The 19,734-nt window shown below is 39.9% G+C and overlaps 3 protein-coding genes across 4 annotated transcripts; all 3 read right to left on the reverse strand.

The window, feature by feature from the left end:
- Window positions 1-79: 79 nt before the first annotated feature.
- On the reverse strand, window positions 80-8,743 carry LOC116260203 (glucose-1-phosphate adenylyltransferase large subunit 3, chloroplastic/amyloplastic). The gene is made up of 15 exons (XM_031638353.2): window positions 8,332-8,743; window positions 7,251-7,364; window positions 7,005-7,178; window positions 6,272-6,364; window positions 5,735-5,818; window positions 5,578-5,633; window positions 4,670-4,763; window positions 4,462-4,574; window positions 2,874-2,946; window positions 1,901-1,981; window positions 1,588-1,674; window positions 1,117-1,221; window positions 806-912; window positions 665-725; window positions 80-364 (listed from the first exon to the last, which is right to left on the reverse strand). Exons 1-15 carry the CDS (start codon window positions 8,551-8,553, stop codon window positions 263-265), a joined length of 1,566 nt encoding a protein of 521 aa, XP_031494213.1. The 5' UTR covers window positions 8,554-8,743; the 3' UTR covers window positions 80-262.
- Window positions 8,744-9,847: 1,104 nt separating this feature from the next.
- LOC116261032 (uncharacterized GPI-anchored protein At3g06035-like) lies at window positions 9,848-13,041 on the reverse strand. The gene is made up of 2 exons (XM_031639607.2): window positions 12,905-13,041; window positions 9,848-10,571 (listed from the first exon to the last, which is right to left on the reverse strand). The coding sequence occupies exons 1-2, from the start codon at window positions 12,993-12,995 to the stop codon at window positions 10,054-10,056; spliced, it is 609 nt and encodes a 202-aa protein (XP_031495467.1). The 5' UTR covers window positions 12,996-13,041; the 3' UTR covers window positions 9,848-10,053.
- A 108-nt stretch (window positions 13,042-13,149) lies between these two features.
- LOC116261031 (uncharacterized) lies at window positions 13,150-19,250 on the reverse strand. 2 transcript variants are annotated; one of them, XR_004174231.2, is made up of 8 exons: window positions 18,930-19,250; window positions 16,679-16,736; window positions 16,271-16,591; window positions 16,138-16,186; window positions 15,945-16,039; window positions 15,686-15,807; window positions 15,241-15,394; window positions 13,150-13,286 (listed from the first exon to the last, which is right to left on the reverse strand). XR_004174231.2 is itself a non-coding variant. In XM_031639606.2 (7 exons), exons 1-7 carry the CDS (start codon window positions 19,232-19,234, stop codon window positions 15,334-15,336), a joined length of 1,011 nt encoding a protein of 336 aa, XP_031495466.2. In that variant the 5' UTR covers window positions 19,235-19,250; the 3' UTR covers window positions 14,916-15,333. The 2 variants fall into 2 exon arrangements, 1 of the variants encoding a protein (XP_031495466.2); XM_031639606.2 differs by lacking the exon at window positions 13,150-13,286 and having other exon boundaries at window positions 14,916-15,394.
- Window positions 19,251-19,734: the final 484 nt, after the last annotated feature.

Consider the following 19,734-nt stretch of genomic DNA (forward strand, 5'->3'; position numbering starts at 1 on the left):
AGCTGAATATGTTGAGAATTCGGGTTATAAGGGGTCGGCTGATTTTTTACTTGGCATGTAAATAACAGGAATCCATACATGAAATGAACCGAATCAAGTACTTAGCTCCTCCTCCTCTATACTGACACATGAATTGACTGTCATGCCAAGTGCCATATAAACTGTAGCAGAAATTTGAACCTTTACAATTTTCCTTTGGCTAATTTCTTGACCTCTGATAATTTGACATGCGCCGAACAAAACAGTGTGTGAGGGATGAGCGTCATATGACAAATCCGTCCTTGATCGTTGAATTCTTCAAGATGATTGTAATCCCGGATCTAATATAAAATCCTTCTGACGATCTATCTGCCTCTTGAATTCCCTTCATCCACGCGACAGCAGCAATTGTGGATCGGCACATAAAATGAAGAAGTTAGACAAGTGTTGCTTTCACATTTTCTCTAAATATGATGGTGCTACTTGCTCTTTATTCTCGCAGTGTTACCAGGCAGAACCCAAACACACCAGACCTGAATTCTTTTGTGACTTGGGCCACTACAAAATATGCTATTGAGCTTTTTAGGTCGGTGGTAGAGATCCCGCCGATTTAGTTCGCTCGTTCTCACTCGCTCATTCAACATAATTTTGCTGATATTTTCATGAAGATGTGACGAGAGCAAACCTCAGAGTTCATAATTGTGACATTCTTCCCAATTCTGGCATTTTTATCAATTATACAGTTCCTGCAAGGCATTTGCAAGAAAAAGTTCAGAACTTGTTGGATCGGTAATATGCTTGAATTTCAAATTTTCTTTGAGTTTACCTGATTTTTGTGTTTTCGCCAATTCCAATTGGAACTCTTCCTTCAGCCAGCAGTGAAGATATTTCAACATCAGTTTCATAATAATCAGCTCCAAGCATCACTGTGTCCTGCACGTTATCCTCGCATCTTTTTATTCGTACTTTTTGAAGAAGCAAGTTGTTCAGAATATGTAAAATCTGTTAACGAGAGCCTACTGAAGCACTTGTGCTTAACCTAGGATAGTTGTCACAGGTAGCCAACTTGTACTCTTGAAAGAGTAGCATGCTGGAAAACTAAGAAACAGCTAAAGCAATAGTATCCATGAAAGGAACCTTTAGTTGGACATTGGAGTTTATCCTTGACCGGATTCCAACAACTGAGTGTTCCACAAGGCAATGGTCTAGGAAACTCCCGTGGGATACAATCGAATCAACAATCTGCAACAGGTCCACAAGTTCAGTATTAATGGCAAAGACAGAGCAGCCATGTCCAGAAAAGGAGCAGAAGTATTTCAGAATTTTCAGTTCAATAAGGAACAAATAGGAATTCAAGGAACTCCTTTCGAGGAGCATGACATTTTCAATCTACACATGCTATTAAGAGCCCGTAGAGATTTGCAGGAAGTTGAACAGGTTATATGATCTATGATTTCGTGGTCTACAAGTACAGCGAACCCTCTTGCACTGGCTGAAGAGAAGTGCTGCTTGCAATTGAGAAACTTCTGTCAGACAAGCATTCACACCGATCTTAAGAAAAATGCGGTAATTTATGTGTCAAATTTGAAAATACAGAATACAACTGACCTTGCAATTATCAACTTTTGTTGGTGGTAAGTTTCTGGGAGATGTATACATTGGCTTTTGTGCATCATAAAAACTGAACGCTGGGGGCTGTCAAGAACTCAGACGCATGAGTTGCAAGTACATATCAGGACAAATTATTTTAAAGATATCGAACCCAATATAGATATTTAGAGCTGCGCATCATGTTCAAAAATGGAAACCAATGTTACAATGCTATATCATCATGAGACATCAATTCTGTTAAAAGGACAAAGCAGTAAGTTCATAGCATGGGAACCAACAATTTGAGGACTTGACTACAGTCGATACTTACGTGAGCTGTAAGGGCAAGATTTGCTTCAAAGAAGGACTTGATCGTTCCAATGTCTTCCCAATAATCATTAAATAGATAAGCCTGTAATGATCAGAACGTGTACGTCAAATTTGGCATGCGAACTGTGTCACGTACTCCATTTTATTTACTCCATGTTGGTTCCCAAGAAAAAAAAAATTCCGTAGTTTTCAGCTGACAAATCTCATCTCAAATGTTCCTAGAATTGGGCAGGTAATGGCTAATCAAACTGAATGTGTTTCTTTTAATGATTAAATTTACAGCTGAAGCCAAAATCATTGGCAACTTTCCTAGCATGTGTTGGAGCTAGGGCTGTGATTTGGGGTCAGGTTGATCAGAGTATGCTAGGATAATGTGAATCATATTAACTCCATATTTTCTATTCTTTCATGTGTTGAGAATCCTCGAAAAAATCAACAGAAAAATGAATGGACCAAATCGGAGGATCTACACTTTGATTCCAATTTCAGGGAGGAACTGATATGAGGATATACATTTTGATTCCTATTATAAGAACATTCACGAAATGGTTGAAAAGGATCCAAAGTTGTCTCTTCACATCCTATGGGAGTCGTTTCTGAAGATCATGACAGTGCTGATTTTGCTTTAGAACTGATGAATGATATTGGATATAAGGCCAAGAACACATCTAATGTTCTTCGTAAGAAACACTACATTCAGCCATCAAGATACTTGTGAAATTCACAGTTTCATACATCGTCTGTCCAAGTGAATCGTGCATTTTCTGAGAATGTGGAAGCTTGAAAATTAGTGATCAATCTAAAACTTGAGGAAATCCAATATGGATTGCAAAACTTTTTGCAAGAACAGTTCCTGTTCAATTCATTTCCAAGATTATCTAGATGAATGTGAGGAGGACTGTTGATAATAACCAAGCAGATTATACGAAGATGTGAAAGCATTGTGCCGGCAACTTATGAACTGTAATACCAACCTTGATGAAAAACTCTCTTGCTGATGCTGGTATAATTTCGGAACCAAAGTCATTTGCAGTGGGAAAGCGCCATCTGAGTTCAGCAGGAATATATACTTAATCCTCCTATCTTAATATTGCTAAGTAGATTTTTTATTTTAGGGAGCGTGAACATATCTTTATGACATTCAGTAACCCAAAAAAAAAAACAGTTACATGCATACTACGGAAAACTACAAGAGAAAAAAACTCTCTACATTGAACAGCATCTTAATGACGGAAATGACCAACATGTTAGCAATAGGGCTATAAATGGCATGATCTGGTTTAAGGGTCTTATCAGATTCTATCAAACCATATTTAGTTATAACCTCACCCCTAAACTATTTAGAGGTCCCAGATCTGATCTATCTGCAGCCCAATTTAGCAAAACTGATGTATTCACTTGAAACTAGACAAAACCTATTAAGTGCCAAAATTTTGAAAGATTTGTCTGAGAAAAAAAACATGCTGATATGGGCCTGCGGGTTGTAGGATTGAGCACCCCACTCCACTTGGAAGTTGTTTCCTTTTGAAGCATTTTGAGAAAATATGCCTTCCATATAAATATTATGTCTCTTGAAAATGGCTTTTAGTAGCCTGACTACTGGATGTACATTAAGTTGTGTAACAAGTTGGCCAAGCATGTTGCTTCTAGCTTATTTTTCTTAGTCTCCATTTCATACACTACAAATGATAGTGATAACACACAACGCTTTGATAGTTTGTTGGTAAGGGTACTTCATCCATATGCAAGGATGGAATATAGCCATAGAATGTTTTCTACTAATATAGGAAGAGAAAGATCCTTGTCATCTATCATTTTCCAGTTTAAGCTTACGCATTTGGCTGAGGTGCTGATCAAGCACAGGAACAGTATTTGGTTTTTGGCCTTTTGGCTCTAGGTCAACGGGATTTGCACTCAGATGCTCACTTTGCAGCATGAATGTCCTGCAGAGGTAAAATTTTGAGTGACGGAGTGCCCTTACATGTAAATCAATAAGGGGACCAAACAAACAACTTATATTATACTTAAATTAATTTTGAGTAAAGTCAAGGGGGGTCTGTGCCCCTTCTGAGCTATATCTGCCTTGACCCCTAATCAACATGTGTAGCGTGTACGTACATGTCAGTTATCACTCTGAATAATAGGCAAATGTAGATCCCTGTTCCCATCAGTGAAAAGTGAAGTATCCTAGAAGGGTTTCTCCATATGATGGTTCACTTAGGGAAACCAACACCTAATAACAATATCTTTTCTTGAGGTTCACCATAGGATCTGAGATCTCAATGGATGTTCTGAAGGGAACTTAATATACTTCCAAAACATGAATTAAAAGTCGATTTGCTTCATCCAGTAAAACTTTTGTTCGTCCTACAATAAGTTGATAAGTTCCATAATTACTATCTTCAGTCCACTTCATGCCTTCTGGCCACTTAAATGTTGCGTTTTTGGACATTACACCTGAGCATAGAGAGTGACCAATCTAAGAGACAGACAAAGAGGGAAACTTTCTAATCCTTGTCTGCATTAAAAGGATTGGACTAACTAAGCTTACCATGATCTTACCTTAAAAGATTTAGAAGTATCTCCTTTTTAAAGACATAAACTCCCATGGATGCAATGTAAGGTTTGTTTTTGGCCTCCTCTCTTGGTAATCCCAAAACTGTTGTGTCCACCTCCTGAAAATCATGAGATTTCAATTCAAATATCTATAAAATTTATGTAAGGTCTGACACAATCCAGTTTGACCTGGTTGTGTCAAGAAGGCCATTACCATTGCTTTCAGTTCTTCTCCTCTGGGCTTTTCACTGAATGCAATTACTCTTCCTTTGCCATCAATTTTCATTAGACCAAAGTCAGATGCTCGACTGCAAATGTAAGAAGTGTTCTATGAATTCTAGGTTGATCCAGTTATTGAATAAGAAAAAGACTCGGAGATTTTATATCGACATGAATAAATGCCTGAAAGTCTAAAACATGTGGACAAGACTAAGGAAATTTCCGTTACTCATAGAGAATGTTATGCACAACCAGAAGTAGAGTAAATGCTGATAGTTTATTGCAGAAGCCAGTAAATATTGATGCACGTTGAAGCTTGCTATTCTTGTCCTTCATGATGCATGTGGTTAGAGAAGTTTCAAGATCTTTATTTTTTATATAGTTCCTTAGATGTTAAACCTGAATCAAAATGTTGAAAACTTGCTATATGGTGGAAAACAATCTTGTATTGTGAAAGCTTGTAGACGTATTATCTTATAGATAGTGCAAAGTACTAATCTTGGCCACAAAAAGAAAAAGATAATCATGCAAGTGTGCTCTCCGGCATGCCTGTGCTGATATTCATGTATGCAATGTTTTGATCTGGTGTATAGAGTACTACTTCATCAAAAATCATTCTATGTTGGTCAAACCTAAAGCAAAGCTACATCCAGTCAGGAGCATGGATGTCTACACGTCTATTTGTATGTTTGCATGTCTGCTACCTGGGCATGGATGCATATATATCATTTAAGCTGGAGTTTATTAAATGTAAACATGAATTTTGTCATACAATAAGTAACCAGGGTTTATATGAGGAAAAAAAAAACAACTTAAGTGGTCAAACATTCCAGACAGCACTTCCTAACCTATCTCAAAAGTCTCTCATTGATTCATCTTTCAATATTTGAAGATGAAATATACCTGTCATCCATAGGCAGGCATGATATTGTAATGTCAGCACCACTCTGCCGATGATTCTGTGGATAAAGTGGAACATGCAACGATTTTATTATACTTGTCTTGCGAGTTATCTAACATCAAAATTTTGTGCAGCAACACTCTTTGCGCTTTGCCTTACCTGAACAAAGTCCATGTAGTCCATGCGGTAAAGGTGATCTCCAGAGAGAATAAGGACGTCCTCAATTTCCTTTCCTCTAGCATCCTGCAGAAGAATTAAAAAAAATTGGTGTAGCAAATCACAGTTTAGAACTTATAGGAAAATACATAACCTCGTGCAAATTTTCTTTGGGTAGGTCAATTGCCCTGAGCCAACCTACGGGAAAAGGTAGCATATCTCGAACCATTCATTATGTCCAGATAGATGTCCAAATAAATTCCCTTCTCAACAACGAAGTTTCATCTACTCCACACAGTGATGGGCTGTTTTTACTTGGTTCAAGTTCTTTTCCTTCTCATTTTTTTTTCTTTATTTTTTTTTTTTTTTGGGTAGGGGGTTGTTTCATGTTGAGCCTTTTGATTTGTTACAAGAAGAGACTATCATCTAATCCTGGTGATACGAAAAGCTGAATATTATACGTAATACCACAGAAATGCATGAAAGAAATTATTAGGTACTACTTTCATGTCACAGGAAAGGTAATCTAATACTGCATACCTCAAAAAGCCAATGAAACTGGCGCACAGCATCGGCGGTCCCCTGGAACCACCTCATTCCTGCCTCTCCGGGTGTCTGAGTAGCTGCTAAGACCTGGCTAGCATGAAACAGGAAACTTTCCTTAGTTGATGTGAACTTCAGGTTGAATAAGAAAGCTGATCCGGTGAGGTATCTGTTATCGCGTACGCTTTGATGTAGGTTAATTCTACAGTTTCCATTAATGTTGTAATGCACCATGTTGCTAATGTCCCGTTGATGTGAACATATGGCCAGCTCAATTTGTTCCCCGTGCAACTTTATCCAAATGTGTGTATTGGTGAAATGGTGATTGCATGTGAGGAAATATAGATGTCCTATAATGCTATAACTGCAACCAGTAGTTAAATAGATTAATCTGGTGGTCTTCTTGCTGCACTTGGTTTTCATAGTCAATGGGGGCCTCAGACAGCTGTTGGGATTTAGATATCAGAAGGTTCTTCAGTAAACACTCGTTAATATCTCTACTTGGTGGTCATGAAAATTTCGTTATTGAGGGTTTGCTTGGCTTCCATTCACTAGCTTTCCTGTTTACTCTGACGTACCTCACCTAGAGGCATTCGACGGGTAAAGATAAAGAATTCCGAATATTTCTTGGAAGAGCACAGCAACGAGAAGAAGATTATGCAGGATTATAGAATCCCTAAGCGATCAGGAAAATTAAAGGAAAAGAGAACGAGAAATGCAGAAGAATCACCTCAACAAATCCATCTCCAAAATTGACTCCATTTCCAAAGTTGTAAGCACGGCCAAGGTGCCTGTTTAGTGATGCTGAGTTGAATTGCGTGAGAATGTAAACCTTGTTAATTCCACTGTTTATGCAGTTGCTCATTGGCACATCGATTAGCCTGTATGCACCTCCTATGGGCACCTAAACCAAATCATATTCGTCCGCGTCAGCTGCAAAAATTTGTCGGGAGAGAAGAGAGAGAGAATGCATTACAGCGGGCTTTGCTCTTCTTTTAGTGAGTGGGAAGAGCCGAGTTCCAGCTCCTCCTCCTAGGATAACGGCCACGACTGTACGTGGATTCCTCTTTTCCATTTCCATATCCTTCAGCTGCAAAACACAAAAACAGAAGCATGCAGGCGCGTACGTAAGGTAACTGTTACCATGCCGAATGTAATCTGCGCTCAACTTTCTTTTACCCTGTTCTTGTCCTATGACAGGATCCAGTACTGCAAACGGTCTGACCTAAATAAGACCGTTGATGCAATGTGAAGAAGGTTAGGTCTGGTTCCGTTTACGAGCTCTGTGAAGGACAACACGAACTGGGCAGTGGAGGGATTGAGGCTGAGCATTTCATTTAGGATAGCTCTATGTAGCATTCCATCCAACTAGAGCAGCGCAGTTTCGGATGCAATAGGATTGATCTGATTTGACCTCAGTGAGAGATCGACTGACTGCAGTCGGTGGTCGCAGCACGGTTCACCTGAATGGATCATGTGACTTGACGCCTATACTAGACTGCTGCACTGGTATTACAAAAAGGACTCGTGCCACCTACACAATTGCCATTATAGCATGGACTTAAAGCACATCTGCAACAAGGCGACAAGGTTAGCTTGAAGCCTTGAATAGTAGGCATTTCTGGACTAATACATACGTTCGTTTCCTGTCTCTTGCTGTTCCGCGTCTTCTACTCCCCTAGAACTATTTTCCTAAGTAAGTGCGCCTTCCAAAAGTTCTGTTGTTTCTTTTTCCGCTTTTAGTTCTTTTGGATCTCTGGAGACAAGTGACGATCGTCTCGATTCCCATGGATTTGATGGCTTTATACGTTTGTTGTTGCGCGGCCAGAGGTTAGACTCTGAGATGAAAAGACATTGACATTCAACTTTGGAGCTGAAGCCCTCTAAACTACCTTCACTGGTTCCTTTGATGTGCTGGTCTTTTGAGCAATAAGCACAAAGGGTGCGTAATGTTACGCAACTAAGTATATGAAGACCACCTTCACAGCATCTGGTCTTATGGTCGGTCACTGCACTACATGCACACACTTACATGCATCTGAGCAGAGTTAGCTGACCTGAACCTCAGAGGCCATGGTGGGAGTGTTCAGTGACGTGCAGAGCGTGGTCAATCTTGGCTGGTGGACGGCCTTGGCCGGAGGTGCACGACGGAGGAGAAGGGGCTTCATGGATTTAGTCATCAACTCGGAATCTCGGGCCGCCAAGCCCGAGCTTCCTTTATGCAATCCGTCGGCGGCAGAGGGGTTGACAAGGCTATAGGCCCAGAAGGAGGAGGCCATCTTAGTAATCTCCCCCTAGGCTTGGTGGGGAGGGAGGGAAGCCGGGCAGAGAAGCAGAAGTAGAAGATTTAGGCGCACGTCAGCGTAGCTGCTCTCCAGCGGCTCCCGGGGGAGAGCTCTTCTGCTCTCCTCCTAGCTTTAAATCCCTGCCTCTCATGCATTTTCCCTCAGTGGGCGTTATCTCTCTCTCGCGCGCGCGCGTTCAGACCAACCACAATTTTTTGTGGAAAGATCATACAGTTTTGTTGGTTTCTGTATCAGGAGACATTGACAAAAGCTACTGATGGGTATCAACGACGGAACAGCCATTGAGCTGCGGATCCCGTGGGGTCCTTACGTGTTAAACATCTTCATACTTATGTCTAGATCTGCCATGTGATTGGCTGTGCACACATAGGAGATGAGTTGAGAGATCAACGAGTCCTGGTCGCCGTTCATTAGCACAGACACGTCGATGTCGTCCCGGCTTTAATGCCAACAGGGGGGTTCTTGGCATGACATGCAGGAACAACGTCAGTGTATGCTCAACCGTGCGGCTGGGTATGTCTCTGAGAGAAAGCGAACGAGAGGGGAACATTCGGTGTCATTGATTGGCCATCTGAGAGGCCGCGGCGTTTTCTGGCTCCAATTACACGGCCATAGCCATCATGGCTGCAACGCAGTTCCTCCCCATAAGATATTCGAACCAAAAGCATATTCTTGAACTTGAATTGCTGCTAGACCTAAGGTTACAACTATGTGGCATTCGACCATGGCTATCTACCATAAAATAGCACTAAGCGTCGAGTCGACTCATATGCACTGTTTGTTCTTAGCCTATTCCATGGTACAATGAGCAAATTGAAGTGCATCCTGGTGTCGATGCTTCTTTCACACCGAAAAAGCGAAACTGTTATTGGTGGCCTGCTGAGAGGCAGAGAAAGAGAGCGAGCCTTTTAGACGATACTCCAGGACTTTTAGAGAGAATTAGAAACCCTGTTCAACCACCAAGTACCGTTCGCGACTTGGAGGAGATTACGATTTCGGAATCAGCCGCTCAGGCCACTGACACGTCGCAACATAAAGGAATTCTTGAGAAAACCAAAAAAGCAAGGACTTCCCCTATAATTTCTAACGTATAAAACAGAATGGAGATATTGCTTGCGTCTTGTAGTATATAAAAAGAACGTTGCAATATTAATTTTTTTATTCTATTGCATTTCACGGTGCAACATACTAGCTGCGCTGCAACGCCAGAAAACTGATGGGAAAAGAGACACAAAAAGCAAAAGAAAGCAAAAATACCAGTTGGATCGAGTACATCCATGTGGCAAAGGTAGCGTCTCCCTTAGAAAATGAAAATGTTACAAAATCAAAGAACCAAAGGTAAATTTATCCGAATGTCAAAAAGTCTAATTTTGGACCATCAATGGTGTCCATGCTTCATGCCAGGCAAACATAGTCAGATACAGCAACAAGCTGGGAATTGCTTCTGCTACAGAACAGATACATGGGTTCACTTCAACACAGCGTAAACAACAGAAGGCCTAAGAGCATGGCTAAAAAAGGGTGTGAGAGAATTCGCTTGTGATGCATTAATGAGCCTGAAGTATCCGCCTCAAAACTTCCTGCAGATGTATCAGTGCTTAGTACAACAACAATCCAGTCATTTTCTGAAGCAATTCCAGCACCAATGTACTTGGTGTCATTCAGATACTCCGAGTACTGCGATTTTGTGAAGTTTGAAAGGACAACAGCAGGAACCAGGCCTGGAACACAAGCTGGCATTACAACCCCATCTCGAGTATTGGATATATTTAGATGACAGTTGGCTAGAAGATCAGGATAGTTTGATAGCTGTGTCTCAGTGCCAGGAACAGTATCCGATCCAGTCGTGTTGGTGCATGACTGGCTCTTGAATTGCTGGGCCATTTGGTCTGCAAAGCATGCCGCATTTGCATTCCTTGAAAGAGTTGTTAGGTTCAAGGATTTCCGGTACTCATTAATACTTTGAAGAAGTTTATCATCTCCACCAACATCTGAAAAGTAAACACTATATAGTGATACAGAAGAAATAGCAGGGTATCTGAGCAGTCAACACTTAATTGGTAAATCTATATTGTAATCATTTCAAGCTGACGGACTCTGAAAAGAAGTAGGTCCGTCGCAGCAGAACTCATGTAAATTGAAGTGCTTGCATTGGGAGGCCAGACAGGCTTGCCATAGCAAGCAGAGGCAGACCCGACCTGGGGCAGCAAGGGCCAAGGCCTCCCCACCTGAAATTTTGAAAAATTAATTTCACCAGCTAATGTTTGCAAAATTTTATTTTAGCCCCTGTAGAAATTTTTGTAAAAACATATTAGATCCTCACGCAAATTGACCCTTTGGCGGGATAAGTTCACATAACACAGCAATACATTCAACTGAGACAATGACAAAGTACCGATATAGTTGTCAACCTTATGCATTCTATGCGAGGAAAAGGACCCAAATAAGAAAGAGGACATTACGCAAACATACATGCTTGCAAGCAAAGTCCTATGATAGAGCACGGTCGAAAAATTGTCTTAAATATATGTTACATAATCGTTCATTTCACCGAAGAAAATGACAAAATATTAGGTAAAGCCTCAATAACAGAAAGGGGGAGTATGGGGCAAAAACAAACATGAAAAATGCCAAGGCAGCGAAGTTATGGTTTCAGCAATTCTACATGAGAGAGCAAAAGCATGGTGGTTTTGATGTCTGTGTTTATTGGATAATCAATTTACGGAAGAAATGTACATGATTTACTGAGACATGCCTGCAGAGTCCAGATACCGTTGATATTAGTGGAATAGCTCTTAGAAAGGAATGGAGCCTAGGCTGAAAATATTTGTCAATTAAAATAAACATTATTGCCTATGAATCCCTTCTCTATCTTAACTAAAAAAGCAAACAATCCCATCATGCTTGTGCAAGTTGAAAGCGGTGAGAGTGAGGACACATCTTCCACCTGTTATAGGACGTCTTCTGTTTTTCGGTTAGGAAGGATTTCCGCCGTAATATACACTAGTCACGGTTCTTAGCCTTGTTGAGGGCAAAACCAAAGCCAGCGCACTCGGGACAGGTTTAGGCTGAGTAGGAAGGATTCTGCCATAGTTCACGCTATCCACGGTTCTTAGCCTTGTTGTGTGCAAAAACCAAAGGCAGCAATGAGGGCGTGTCGGAAACCTGTCATACAGGGAGTTTGGATCAATTTTACCTGAGCTGTTACAGTTGGCATGAGAGATACAACACTCAGTCTATTAAGTACTATCAGAATCGTAATGCTCACTAGTTTTTTAAGTGGTAGTGTTTCCAATCACCCCAAATTTTCCACGCAAATAATTAAACGAAAGAAACATACTCCCAGCTGTCTTGTCACTGGAACCAGGATCATTCATCTTACCAATATCCACTGTAACTGGAAAACAGGATGTACTTTTTAATTGTGATGAAGCAGCTACCAGGAGAAAAAAAAAACGCCCGCATTGCATCCTTCGACATCTTCACAAGGGAAGACAGCAAGATTAACAGTATCAATACGGGGTTGGTTAAGTTGGACCATCACAATTCGCAACCTTGTGCTTGAATCTCGGGGGATTATTCCTTAACTTGCCAATCGAGAATGAGGGTCATGACAGAAAGGGACTGCCTTGAAAGAACAACCGGAATCAAAGTTCTTCTTTAGTAGAAAAAAGTAGGAACAACTCAAACATAGCTATACAGATCTTTCTATCGAGATTTAGTTTCAACCTTCTTTGTCAAAAAAAAAAAAAGTTCAACAGAACATATGTAGATTTTACAAGCAAAGCCATAAGTCTTGAGAAAGTAAAATGAGTCAACAATGCAAGTGCTCTTCTCCTAAAGGTTTCATCAAATGTAGGAAGTACATCCCTGACCATACTTCCATTGATCTGACCTTCGACATTTGGCCGATTCATTAGTCTGCTATGGATCAACAAATGGAAAAAGGAAACGACAACGGTCACGGCTAAACCAGTTCAAATCTCGCCCTACATTTGACAGCTTGGCATCAAATCTCGGTAGGAAGACCAATTTTTAAGGAGCCAAACCCATGACAGCCCCTTCTTAAAATACCAAATCCACATGGAGGCTAAGGAGAGCTCCCCAAAGCACCTGTAAAGGTCGCATTTCCACGAGACTTCGATATCTAGTTTTTGACATAGAGAAAGAGCCTCGATTGAAAGCGCGCATTAATAGCATTATGATTATTCATTCAGCAAATGTGAAAAGTGGAGCTCGAAGGGAGGCGACCGCCGGAAAGAAAAGGATAGAAGCACTGTAAAACAAACACAACGAGGGAGAAGAAACGAGGGAAAATTTTTACCATCGGCTCGGGCCGACCAGGGCAGAAGCAGCAGCAGCAGCAGATGAGAAGCCAGAAGGGTAGACACAAACGTGGATCCCTTTGCCGTCATTGTAGCTAGAAGGAATGAGGATCGGCAAGAGGAGACGATGGCTTGAGCCCAGATCTCTGAAATGCAATTGCAGGACTATTCCACGCGCACCACAACCCTGTGTGCCTTACCAACTTCCTTTTTCTCCTTTCCAGCAGACTGATTTTCCTTTTCCTCTTACTTTTCTTTCACGGTTATTCGATAATTTGGACAGTTTAACCGACGAGGGGAGGGGAGGGGAGCTTTTCTTCAAACTAAAGCTGCCAGAAAGCCGGCCACTCGGTCATCTTCTTTCCCACGCCATATCCATAACTGGGGGAGAAAAAGAAAAGGAAAAAAAGAAAACAAGTGTTAGTTCAGTACATTACTCTACCCTCTAATTTAACTCATAAAAGTAAAATGAGAGGATGAAAACTCTAGACAAAAGAAATTAATAATATAATATAGGAAAACTGAAACATACATGTACGAAAATGATACATACCTTTCACTCAAACTTGCATAACAATATAAACCCTGAAATCCTCGTGTTCTTATATTCACAGCCGACGTCCAATTGTTTTTCTACCTTTTATCCCTCTTTCTTAAGAAGTATGCAAACGTATATTTTAAATTATGATGTCTACCGGCTGCCTTGACGTAAAGTCCAGAGTTTTTTTCTTTCCAAGAATCTAACAGTTAATAACTTAAGATTATTGAATGATAATGCCTGTCGGCAGTGTCGGCTAAATTTTGTTCTTGTTTTAAGGCATATGGATGTGAATGCCAAAAAAAGTCGGAAGAGATTTTATGCACCGACGCGGTGATCACCCTTGATTTGAAAAATATAAAAAAAAAATCCAATAAATATATCGCCTTTTTATATTTCTCATTCATTCATGTTACTAGATTCGTGGGAAAACGGTAGAGAAGTGCATGAATTTAAGGGCCGTGTATGTGTGCAAAAGATTTCTAATAACATACTATTGCCGCAATATTTTTACAATTTCTGAGAGTAATGCATGACAGTGTCCAAGAGTTTTGTAACACAAACCCCTTTAAAATTGACCGCCTTGGTGCGATATAAGAACTAAAATGAAATTCTGAATTTGGCAGTTTGTCAATTGCCAATTCCCATTTCTAAAAATGACCCCAACAAGCAAACGTTGAACCAAGCAAGTTACAGGCAGCATGTGACGCTGACAGTGAAGCGTCGCCTGTCGGGGATTCCCCGATATAGAACTTGAATCGGTTTTGAATAAGCCAACACTATTAAAAAACTATTTCTTAAAAATAAAAAACATATTAACAAAAAAATACAAAAGAATTTAAGATATTTAAAAATAAAAGGTAACAAGTGACACCCTTGAATTGACCACCGAATCGAATCGGGCGATTCTGACATCCTCGACCCGACTTTTTACTCTCTTCGCATCGAATACTGGGGGATCGTTTGGTTCAGCCTAAACCGATGGGAAAATTCTCAGCTAGAAAGAAAGCTTAAACTTTCTCATTACTTAAATGGAACAATCACCAACGAAAGTTGGTAAAAAAAAAAAAAAATACTGAGTCGGTGGAGTGGGACGCACACCACCCTATTCTGAAGGCAAACTTGAATTGCACTCAGGGTGGTGCAATTCAACTTCCATTTCTCACCTCAGGATGTGCAAGCTGCGGAACCCAATTCTGAGAAAATGAGATCCCGAGATTAGTCATAGTTGCCACGTTTGTAATAGTCAAGGCCTATAGTGTATGAATTTTCAAGGGTTTACATTTCTTCCCATCACACGATAGATTCTATCAAATTTTACTGCTACAAAGATATGATGCTATAGCGTATGCATTTTCAAGGGTTTTATATTTTTTCCCACCATACCATGGATTAATGCTTCAAAATGCTTTACGTTGTAACTTTTTGCTTCAATTATCTTGATTCTTAGATTTTAGAAATGTACATCAATGTGAAACAACACAATCCAAAACACCTATTTATGAAACCATATGAATCAAGTGTACAAGATCCAATTCATGGAATACTCCTTCACTGTGAAAGAATGGCGATCGGATCAACATCAATTGCACATGTTTCACTTCAAATTAGTCATATTTTTAACCTTTTCATGCCCATTTACTGCAGTCTACTGTCTATACAAGCTTGGTGGAAAGCAGAAAGACAACTGAAGTTTGCTGTTACAACGCCCCAGTTGTTCAACATACGTGAATTTAGTGCTATTGCAACCTATCCAAGTTCAGATATGCAGAAGGTACTTGCAAAGAGAGTCCTTGCCTGGATGGTCTAGTAATCACAGATGCCACCCGCTAGAGGCATCAAAGGAAAGCTACTTGGTGGCAAGACGGCCAATTTTTTCCTTATAGCTCTTCATGCATCAATCATGGACATGCCACAATCCACCCCCTTGACGGTATGTTTGCACTGGAACCTGCCAGAACAGAAAGCATTATAGTTATCTTACACGATCATAAAACGCATTATAAGCTTTATAACATTCCATGGAGGCTTCGGGAGTATACTATTCTAGTAATAGTCCACAAGAACATGCTATGGAAAATTCTTCTCCCAGTTTTTATAAGGATAAATTGGTAACTCTCTACTTCTATCTTGTTTGACTTCGATTGTATGGGAAAAATCAAATCCACGGTTTCTCATAAATGTCGTTCCTGTTGCAGTGAAGGCAGAAATATGATCCACACATAAGGATAATATCGCGTACCAGATCATTTCATTCGGGTCATCTAATGCATCTGCTGAGAAGGCGGTTTCGGATAGCTGCTCCGAGGCATCCACATACTGATTCCGTGTCCCATGTTTAATATTTAATCTAAAAGGTAGAATCTAAAATAAAAAATTGAAAAAAATAAATTAAATGCTACAAGCCTGCAACCCTCAGTGCTTATATCATGTTAATGATGTAACATTAGCAAAATCAAGAAACCCATTTATATAAGATAAAAGTACCATTCGCACGTTACCTTTTTGCTGTACTTAAAGTCACGTCGTGGAAGAAACTGGAGAGGCATACTGACAGAAACTGGGGCTTTGACTAGAACGAAAAATTTCATTGGACCTACAGGTATCAAAGAAACGTACGGTAATGGAGAAATATACCTGGATGAATCTTCCACCTATAATTCATATACCAGCCAGATTTTTGTTGGAGATAACCTGAATAAGAAATGCCACCTGCACCAACTGCAACCAGTGCCCGAATTGCCTGAATAGCCGAAAAAGAGCACTTTCTCAGAGTATGTTGAGTAAAGATGTCGCTTAGGTTAAAGACCAAAGTGAACAAAAATACCTTTCTGGAAAGAATATCAGCAAGTTTTCTACTTTTATCAACACCTTTACAATCTGTACCTCCTCCACAGGCAAGTTTTCCATGTGAAAAGCACATCTTGTAGACATGCAAAGGCCTAAGAGGACTTGCTCCCAGAATAAGGATCACTTCATGGACTTCAAGAATTTCATCAAGCCAGAGCTGAAGTGCAGACAATAGGCTGTTTACACTGTTCATCAACTTCTCCCACCTCCTGATTCCCCGTTTCACCTCTCTTAGTTTCCCATAATGCTTTCTGTTCAAAGATGTTCTTGTTTCCCCCTTCGTGGAGACTGAATCCTCCTAGAAATGAGACCACTTTAACACAAGGAAACTAAAACGAATGGAACCTAATTCAGAGAAGCCATCTTCTTTATAAATTATGCGCACCAGGCTTTTGCATTCAGTTTGGAGTTCCTCAAACTCCATTTCCATATGCTGCAAAACCCTGCCAAAAGTTTTGCAAAATAAGATGCTGACAGCATAAAACAAAATGCAATTCTCGCCTGTTTTTGCACAAAATGGACTCATGATGCGTAAGGAGAGATGTCTATCTTAGTGGAGAATGACCTAATATCACTGCACACTGAATAAGAACATGACTTTTGGACCAATTGGCATTGATGCCAAGCAACATCCACATTTCACAGCCTCTATTTGGAGGAAGGCATGCAGAATATCTTGGAAACAGAAGATTGCATGGCAAATTGGCAATCCTTAGTTATTGCAAAAAAAAAAAAAGTGAAAAGCTAACACACAGTTTAACATTTAACCCCTTTCAAAAGTAATGATTCTATGATGCTCAAAAGGAAAGTGCATTACAGTTTGAGGCCACCAGTGGGATGAAAGAAAATTGCATTTGAGATGATCAGTGGGAATGCATTACAGTTTGAGGCCTTCAGTGGGATGAAAGCAAATTGCAATATAAGTTTGAGATGATCAGTGGGAAGAAAGACGTGAACTGAGACAGCAATTTGAGAATTGATAAGTCTGAACTTTGAACTAGGGAATTCACAAAATTAATACATTAGACATGTAAGAAACAGTCAAATATTAACTGATAAATTCATTCTCTCATAATAATTGTTCATTATTTATTAGATGCAAAGTGACAGCTCCACGGGATTCACCACTCACCAGTTGGATGGTTTGTGCTATGGGTATGAAGGTAGCAAGAACAGAGTGGAATCAGTGGATGTTGCAGTCTCACTTTGGATCCTTTACATATATGTTGGCGGTCTTCTGATTGAGATGATGACAATATCATCGGAAGAGGTGGAATTTGCACTTGTTTTTTCTTTTGATGTAAACCGGTCCATTTTATATGGAAGGAACAAAAATAAAATACCATTTTTGAAAATAAGCTATCGTTTTTAGTTATTCGACCCAAAGCTGGCTTATATTTTTCAAACTACTGCTGCTTCCTGAAGGCATTTCAATCATTTGAAACAAGTTTAGCTCCACTATTGCAACTCAATTTCTGAGAAAATGCATCATCCCTTCAAAGGGTGTATATTTAGAGTAATGCATATATCATAAAAACCGTGCTGCTTTGAGAATGTATCCATGAGAAAGCTTCATTTTCAATTTAATTTTAAAATACATTTTTCGAGACCATTTAATTGTTTTTCCTTAGAAGGACAAATATTCTTTTACGGAAAGCAGCTACTAATCAAGAATTCCACCATTTTGAAACTTGAAGATGTTTTGGACATTTTAATCCATTGAACATTCCTAAATTCACCACAAAAGGTCTTAAATTTTGGTGAAACAAGAGGTTACAGTATGCTTGTAGATCCCAAGCATACGCAGACTATGCTATGCCGGTTTCTTTTTCTTTTCCTTGAAATCTTAGTCACAATCATTGGATATTCTTTCGTAATTCTCCCATCAAGGCTCCCTCCGTCCTCTAAGCCAGATTCTTATGACGTGGTATTCTAGCCCTTAAACAGGCGTAAAAAGACATCTGAATCTCTGATTGGATACCTCGTTCGAGCAATCACGCAATCTGGCTTCGATGATGATAATATATGAGTTTCGAAGAGAACAGGGTAGTCTGGAGTGACAAAGTCACTTGCCACGTTGTACCTTCAAGTTGACAATCTGAGAAGCACCGTACAATAATAACAAACTTACCATCTACTTAAACTAACATGAGCTTAACTAGAGAGACCCAAAAAAATAAAAAAGAGAACCTTGTTTGGTGCCATTCAAGAATGAGTCTGCAAGTACTCATCTACAGTCTTCTTTCATCGCCCACACATTACGTTACAGCACAATGTGCTGAAGAAATTGATAAATATGAAGAACTGAAAGAAATCATAATTAAATATTTAACTTCCTTGCAGAGGTCTTTAGAATGAGCACTCTTAAAGAGAAAATGGAATCCGCAATCTTAAATTGAACGTCAGGAAAATGTGGCACTTTCTAGTTAAATTAGAAAAACCCTAGAACAGAAACATCATCATCTAGGATCCAGGTAATCATGTCTCCTCACTCAGAATCAAAATCGTGGTAGTCAAAATCTCCCCACTAGTGGACAGTTATACAGTGGGAGGCGAAAAAAGTAGCCTTTCGTCCCAAATCAACAGACCAGCATTGGTTCGATCAGAATGACAAAGAGAGAGATTGAGACGCGTACGAAGGGATCTGGTGATGGACGTAGAGGAGGAAGCCGATTATTTCTTTCAAGAGGTTGAAGACCGCATGCTTCTCCAAGCGATCCGCCGGCACCACGATCTCTGCTACCCGATTCCCTCCATCTCCTTCGCCTTCGCCTTTACCCTCACCGCCATTGCCGTCGCCGCGTGTCGATGGGTTCATCTCTTTCTCTCTCCCGCTCTTTCTATGTTTGAAAAGCTCGTGGAAGGCGGGCTTCCGGCATCTGCTTCCCTCCGTTGCCTTCGTACTTGGAATCGACCGAGAACCCTTCTTCAAGCCGGACATCACGGGAAGACTGTAGCTAGTATAAATTACTCTGCCCCCGGTATCTGAATTTTAAAATTAATTATTATATTAAAATATTAGAATTATTTTTAAAAAAAAATAGTAAAATAAGTTGTGTCAACAATTTTAAAATATTTTTAAAATAATATATATATATATATTACAAGAATAAAAATTATAATTTTAAAATTTTGATAGAAGCCGATATAGGACACCCACCTGTTCTTAAAGACACTCGTAGCTTGTTTGATTAAAAGGGTGAGAGAGATAAAAGGGAAGTAAATGAAGACCTTCAACCATGGCTGGAGGGCGGCCAAAAGAGATAGCGAAGACTCCCTCAGTAAATCATCAAACATGGGTTTTGATGACCCCTAAATATGAAATATTTGGTTCTAAAATTAAACGTTTTTAAATCTACTGAGCGCCATCAAACATGGCGTTATGATGCAAATAATAAAATATTAAGAACATTAAAATTGTATTTTAAGAGGCAGTTTGGA

The sequence above is a fragment of the Nymphaea colorata genome, chromosome 9 (genome assembly GCF_008831285.2).
Source record: "Nymphaea colorata isolate Beijing-Zhang1983 chromosome 9, ASM883128v2, whole genome shotgun sequence".
NCBI classification, from domain to species: Eukaryota; Viridiplantae; Streptophyta; class Magnoliopsida; order Nymphaeales; family Nymphaeaceae; genus Nymphaea; species Nymphaea colorata.

What these genes read in the sequence shown, in the direction of transcription:
- LOC116260203 (XM_031638353.2), bottom strand. Translation starts at nt 8,553, where the DNA reads ATGGCCTCCTCCTTCTGGGCCTATAGCCTTGTCAACCCCTCTGCCGCC. An exon ending in AGTTTCATTGGCTTTTTGAG is followed by an intron (nt 5,819 to 6,271) that starts GTATGCAGTATT and finishes ATTCTTCTGCAG; the next exon opens with GATGCTAGAGGAAAGGAAAT. An exon ending in TCACAATTATGAACTCTGAG is followed by an intron (nt 365 to 664) that starts GTTTGCTCTCGT and finishes GCGTGGATGAAG; the next exon opens with GGAATTCAAGAGGCAGATAG.
- LOC116261032 (XM_031639607.2), bottom strand. Translation starts at nt 12,995, where the DNA reads ATGACGGCAAAGGGATCCACGTTTGTGTCTACCCTTCTGGCTTCTCAT. An exon ending in CTGGTCGGCCCGAGCCGATG is followed by an intron (nt 10,572 to 12,904) that starts GTAAAAATTTTC and finishes TTTACTTTTCAG; the next exon opens with ATGTTGGTGGAGATGATAAA.
- LOC116261031 (XM_031639606.2), bottom strand. Translation starts at nt 19,234, where the DNA reads ATGTCCGGCTTGAAGAAGGGTTCTCGGTCGATTCCAAGTACGAAGGCA. An exon ending in CTGATATTCTTTCCAGAAAG is followed by an intron (nt 16,187 to 16,270) that starts GTATTTTTGTTC and finishes TCGGCTATTCAG; the next exon opens with GCAATTCGGGCACTGGTTGC. An exon ending in ACTTTAAGTACAGCAAAAAG is followed by an intron (nt 15,808 to 15,944) that starts GTAACGTGCGAA and finishes TTTTTATTTTAG; the next exon opens with ATTCTACCTTTTAGATTAAA.